The sequence below is a fragment of the Arachis stenosperma genome, chromosome 4 (genome assembly GCF_014773155.1).
Source record: "Arachis stenosperma cultivar V10309 chromosome 4, arast.V10309.gnm1.PFL2, whole genome shotgun sequence".
NCBI classification, from domain to species: domain Eukaryota; kingdom Viridiplantae; phylum Streptophyta; class Magnoliopsida; order Fabales; family Fabaceae; genus Arachis; species Arachis stenosperma.
Genome location: NC_080380.1, coordinates 93,353,831 through 93,360,490, shown reverse-complemented (window position 1 = coordinate 93,360,490; position 6,660 = coordinate 93,353,831). Strand labels below are relative to the sequence as shown.

General features: G+C 34.6%; 1 protein-coding gene across 2 annotated transcripts; it reads left to right on the top strand.

Annotated features, from left to right (window-relative positions):
* The first annotated feature begins 2,248 nt into the window (after positions 1-2,248).
* Positions 2,249-5,830, top strand: LOC130973053 (probable serine/threonine-protein kinase PBL11). Of its 2 annotated transcripts, none has more exons than XM_057897427.1 (6): positions 2,249-2,483; positions 3,312-3,634; positions 3,906-4,041; positions 4,210-4,352; positions 4,456-4,579; positions 5,078-5,830. In XM_057897427.1, exons 2-6 carry the CDS (start codon positions 3,575-3,577, stop codon positions 5,533-5,535), a joined length of 921 nt encoding a protein of 306 aa, XP_057753410.1. In that variant the 5' UTR covers positions 2,249-2,483; positions 3,312-3,574; the 3' UTR covers positions 5,536-5,830. The 2 variants fall into 2 exon arrangements, with proteins under 2 accessions (XP_057753410.1, XP_057753409.1); XM_057897426.1 differs by having other exon boundaries at positions 2,250-2,680.
* The last annotated feature ends 830 nt before the right edge of the window (positions 5,831-6,660 follow it).

Below are 6,660 nucleotides of genomic sequence, written 5' to 3'. Positions count from 1 at the left end.
TAGAAGAAGACGACAATGACGATAACGATGATGATGATGATAATGATAATGATGATGATGGAAGAGAATGATGAAAAGGAAAGAGGAGAAGAAATTCTAATAAGAAAAGAAGGTGAAAGAGGAGGAGGATGAAGAGTTTCGGATTGTGTAGAACAAGGAGACCAAATGCACCTTAATTCACTCAGAAATGAACCAAATTATATCCAAAATGAACCGTAAATTAAATTTCGAATGAACCGAAATTACTTAATGATTACATTCGAAAACAAGGACACAAACAAAATTGAATCATGAACAAAAACACATCCAAACCTATCAAGTGATTTTGCAGCATTATGCATTTCTTCTTCTTTGTTTTGATTTTTCATGTTTTTATTATTATTAAGAGGGCAGAACGAGAAGAATTATGAGAAGGAAAAACAAGAAGGAGAAGATGAACAAGATAAGAAGAAGAAGAAGAACATGATAAGGAGTTTGAGGATATTTTTATTCTTGTTTCTTCTTTTTTTTCTTAGTTTTCTTCCTCTCAAGAGAGGATGTGAGGAGGAAGAGTTTTGAATTGTGTATAACAACGAGACCAAATACACCTTAATTCACTTAGAAATGAACTGAAATTACATTCAAAATGAACCGAAATTACTTAATGATGACGATACACAAACAAACTTGTTTCAAAATAAGCAGAGACCAAATGCACCTTATTTAAATCTTGAATGGATCGAAATTACTTAATGATTTCGTTCGAAAACAAGCATACGAATAAAATTGAATGATCATAAATTCACTCAGAAATGAAACCAAAATTACATCCAGAATGAACCGAAAATTAAATTTTGAATAAACTGAAATTATTTAATGATGACGATACACAAATAAACTCGTTTCAAAACAAGCATAGACAAAGTCAATTTCAAACAAAAACACATCCAAATCAATTTTGGATCAGACAATGTCATTAATATGGCAAAAATTCGATGATAACGATAACGATAACGACGATACGTATTAGAAGAAGACGACAATGACAATAACGATGATGATCATGATGATGGAGGAAAATGATAAAAAAAAGGAGGAGGAGAAATTTTAATGAAAAAAGAAGGAAAAAGAGGAGGAGGAAGAGGAGGATGTGGTGTTGAATAAGAAGAAGAATATGCTTCTGTGAATTTCATGAAGGAAAAGAAAAAAAAAAAAGTAGTACGAAGAAAGAAGCATGAAAAAAAAAACGCATGAATTTAAAAGACTTAGTTAGTTTAATCACTTGAATGTAGATCTTTATTGATATGTAAATTAATTTAAAAAATTTACTGAAGGTAAAATCTAATATCCTAAGTTTTCTTAAATGTACATTGGTTTCATTGACAATTACTGAAAAAGTTAGTAACAAAGATACTTTGTACTTGGGGTACTTTGAAAAATCATTTATATATGAATCACATCAATAAACACAAATAATTAATTAACTAACAAAAAATATTTTATTTTATTCGTAATAAAGTAAACGTATTTGCTTATCGTTTCAAGCTATTTCTCATCATCATCATCATCCATATTTATACTTTCTCTTACACTTTGTTTGGATGGGGTGAATATGGAAGGAAAGAAAATGTGAAGAAAAAAATGGATGGAAATGTGAGTTTTTTGTTGTTTGGATGAGAAAAGAAAATTGAGTGAAAAGAAAAAAATTGACCCATAAAAATATTTTCTTTTCAAAGATGAGATGAAAATGGAAGGAAAATATGTAATAAGTGTAAAATTACTAATTTAACCTTTGATTAATTAAAAAAATAAAAGATATAAAGATATTAATGTAATTTTTTTCTATTATAATTTTCTCTCCTCTCACTTTTCTTTTCATCTAAATAAAAGATAATTTTCTCTCTATTTTCTTTCCATTCATTTTCTTTTTATCCAAACAACACATAAAACAATCCATTTTTCTTTTTATTTTCTTTCCTTTCATTTTCTTTCTTCTCATTTTCTTTCCTTCCATTTTCTATTATCTATCCAAACAAAGTGCTAATGATTTTTAAATTTTTTACTAACAAGTACTCTAAAAATAGTAAAATACTAAATAAAAATTTAAATAGAAAATATAAGCTTTTTAAGTTGTCAATATATTAAATAGAAAATATTATCATTCTTGATTCCTGTATTATCATTCCTGCATTAAAGCAAGTAAGGTGCAAAATGACAAAATTGGAAAAAATAAAATAAGAAAAAGCTCACAGCGCAAAGTGAAGTCAATCTTCCAATCTACTTTCCTTCCTTTGCCACAATAATGGTCCGAAAAGGCTCCCCAAAATAATAGCCTCTTCTCAGTCCATTTAACAAAGCCACCCAAATTTCCAATTTTACCCCCTTCCTTCGCTGCTTCCATGATCCTTCTCATCATCATCGCAAAAAGCTTTGAAAAGTTCCTGAATTTCTCAGATACTCTCCCTTGGGGGGAATAGGGATCTTCCTTTGAAACCCTACTGGCAGTGGGTTCTTCACTTCTTCAGTTTTTCTTGTTTGTTCCTCTTTTTTGGATTGTATTTTTGCTTTTTTTTGGCTACCAATCCTATACAAAATTTCCCTTTTCCTTTCAAATTTTGAAACTTTGAACTTTTTTGAAACGTTTTGTTGATGGGTGCTTGTTGGAGCAACCGGATTAAGGCTATTAATCCTTCCAACACAGGTCTGCTTCTTGTGTTGACTTCCATCTTCACATTCTTTTGCTTCCTCGTAATACTTTCATAATCCGATGTTCATTTTTCTCTAGATTTTTGGTTCTATGTTGGTTTTGGTTGGAAATGGAATATGGGTTTGTGGTAGTTTAGACCTAAAAAGTTTTAACTTTTGTGGACTTTTATGAATTCATGTTCATGTATCGTAGTGTATGTGGAACACGCATTGAGAATTTGAGATCCTTGCAAGTTAAGGATACTATGGTTATTCCCCCCGCTGATTTTGTGATTTATGCTTCACAAAAAAAGGTTTAATATGAGATAATCATTGGATTGTTGAACTCTAGATTCGCGCCTAACTGTAGATTGTAGGTTTTATCAAATTTCATATTTCCCGTTTGCAAATCTCTAGACAGAATAGTTTTCTTCATATCGTTCCTTTGGGGTAAACGAAAAAAATTGTAATTTGAGTTTGAATGTAATTCATTTCAGAACAAGATAATAGTAATTTGGGGTTTTATGGAGTCCATGTAAATTTGGTATTATGTCTCAGCTTAGGTTCTTTTCCTTGTTAGTTTTAAGACCAAAGATGGTGAGCCTTTTTAAACATTGATCTTTATTGGTATTGGTGATTTGATGTAGGGTTCACTTCTAGAAGTGTCAGCAGGAATGGACATGACATCAGTTCAAGTAGCAGGAACTCCTCTGCCTCCATAACTGTCCCTCCTCGAAGTGAGGGTGAGATATTACAGTCATCTAATTTGAAAAACTTTAGCTACAATGAACTAAGAGCCGCCACAAAGAATTTCCGGCCGGATAGTGTCTTAGGCGAGGGAGGGTTTGGTTCAGTTTTTAAGGGATGGATTGATGAGCATTCACTGGCTGCTACAAAACCAGGCATAGGAATGATTGTTGCCGTGAAGAGGCTTAACCTAGATGGGCTCCAGGGTCACAAGGAATGGTTGGTAAGTATAAATTCTTTTTCTGGTGACTTGTTTTGTTTTGCCTCTCATGCATATTTATTTGGCTCTTCAAATTTTATCTAGGCAACTGCAAGATTTTCAGATACTCGTTGAGGTTCCTTTTCTGAACCTGTTTTAGGGATTCTGTGGAACTGTATGTTTTCCTTTGATCTTGTGGGCATTTTAGATGGACTTTTATTATCAAAATGAAGCTTAAGAAATATCTAAACCCGGCTGTGTAATAATAACTTGTTTTGTGTTGTCGAATTCATAGGCTGAAATCAACTATCTGGGGCAACTTCAGCATCCTAATCTTGTCAAGTTGATAGGATACTGCTTGGAGGATGACCACCGGCTTCTGGTTTATGAATTTATGCCTAAGGGTAGCGTCGAGAATCATCTGTTCAGAAGTTAGTACCGTAAATTTTGTGAAATTTTCAGTTCTTTTAAGTTTCATCATTTTTGTTCCTCATAAAAGTTTTGTTATTACTGATTTTTTTGGCCAAATATTCATAGGTTAAACTTAATCCCCACTAAGTTCTAATAGTAATGTCACTCGAAATCATTGTTTAATGCAGGAGGTTCCTATTTCCAGCCATTCTCTTGGAATTTGCGAATGAAAATCGCTCTTGGGGCTGCACGAGGTCTTGCTTTTCTGCATAGTCCAGAAGTTCAAGTCATATACCGCGACTTTAAGACTGCAAACATCCTCCTTGATACTGTATGTACATCATTGCAGACTCGAGCATGTCCCGTTGTTGTTTTGGAATATGGTGGATTTCATAGTTCATTACTAAACTACTTCAATGCATGCTTCTCTGCAGAATTACAATGCGAAACTTTCTGATTTCGGGTTGGCCAGAGATGGTCCAACAGGTGATAGAAGCCATGTCTCTACTCGGGTCATGGGAACACGGGGATATGCGGCGCCCGAGTATCTAGCAACAGGTATCATCTCTCTTGTTCCAAACTGTATTTTGGGGTTTCTGGCACTGATCTTCCATGCAAAAGAAACTCACCTTTTCTCAGCTCATAGATTTTTTTAACATAATTTTCCATGACCAATTTTTTCTCAGCTACTCAAATACTCTCAATTGTTTGGTGTTTACTTGTTCCATTAGTAGTGCTTTCAGCATCCTTTCATGTATGTAGTCCCTGAATCTTCAAGTTTTCTGGAATATCGATTTTCAACATTCTACATTGCCACTTTTTTGAAGATGCACAATCCCTCTATATTCAGAACATAATCTATTTCAACTTTCAAGTATAATTTATGAAGATTTTTTATGCCTATTTTGAATTTGTAATTTATGTACTCAGATTTGAGCAGCTTCTACTGTCTTTTTCTTTTGTTTTTTTGCATTGAAAAAAGTAAGTAATGCCTAATGCCTACTATGTTGTTGTGAGTTAATATTGTATTTTATTTTTTTCATTCTTGGTTGCTAGGTCACCTCACCTCTAAGAGTGATGTGTATAGTTTTGGAGTAGTTCTTCTCGAAATGATATCAGGGAGAAAAGCAATAGACAAGAACCAACCAACTGGAGAGCACAACTTAGTTGAATGGGCCAAGCCTTATCTGTCGAATAAACGCAGAGTTTTTCGTGTAATGGATCCTCGTCTTGAAGGCCAATATTCCCAGAGTCGAGCACAGGCAGCAGCCGCCCTTGCAATGCAATGTCTTGCGGTTGAGCCTAAGGCCAGGCCGAATATGGACGAAGTGGTAAAAGCATTGGAGCAGCTTCAGGAATCAAAAGACTCGCACAAAAGAAGCACTAATCCGAAAGAGCATCACACGCGTGGTTCCAGCCATCTCAATGGCCGTCATGCTCCTGGCAAAGGCAGTGCAGATGCTCCCAAAATGGCCTCGGCTTATCCACGGCCCTCAGTTTCTCTTCTTCAGTGATGAAAGAGTTGTCATTTGGCGAGAACCAAGCAGAGGTGCTAAGGACCATATTTATGTAAGCAATGGAATGTATAGTTTCTGTTAGACTGTTAGTCATATGTTGTATTTTGAGTTACATTAGAGTTTTGTTTTTCTGAGTCATTGTTAGGCATATACGAGTCCCATGTGATATGGGAATTATGAATGATGAATCTCTAAGGTGTTCATTCCTTTTGGACCCTTGTACAAAACAGTAATGTTACTTTGATTCTTCATTAGAGTTGGGAAAATCAGACATGGTTTCATTTGTAACTTATTCCAACTTGAATTTTTATTTTTTTGCCAAATTTCGAAACTTTTCCGAATATTGTATAACAACGAAAAGAGAAAAAGAAAATGAAAAAGTAAGAGAATATATGGAAATTTACTGTTCATATGCTTTTATTTGTCATTCTTAAATTATGGGTTTTCTATTTAAATAAATAAAGAGTTATTATTTTGAAATATATTATTTTCAAAAGAGTAATGCTATGTGATTAATAAAATTTATTATTTTTTTTATCAACGCGCCATATGGCTCGAGTACGGTGTCAAAGAAAGAGCCGCTGCATCGGTGCCCGGATGTAGTGTTAAATGAGTAAGGGTTCTCACGTTTTCGTGAACGGACGAGGGTAAATAAGCTAGTTCACAAAGTAAAAGGTAAATGTCGATGCGACAGAAGGTTGAGATTTGGGACATGGAACATAAGCACTCTAACAGGAAAGTCATGGAGGTGGTGGATACCATGACAAGGAGGAAGATTAACATTATGTGCCTACAAGAAACGAAATGGGTTGGTGCAAAGGCTAGGGAGTTGGATACTTCTGCTTTCAAACTTTGGTATACAGAAAATGTGAAGAATAGGAATGGGGTTGGAATAATTGTGGATAAGTAGTGGAAGAAGGATGTAGTGGATGTCAAGAGGGTGGGAGATCGGATCATCTCTATCAAACTTGTGGTGGAGGGAGGTGCTTTCCATGTGATTAGCGCCTATGCACCGCAAGTGGGTTCGGATGAACAACACAAGATAAGGTTTTGGGAGGATCTAGAGAGTTTGGTTCAAGGCATACCTTAGGGAGATAAGATTTTCTTAGGAGGAGATTTAAA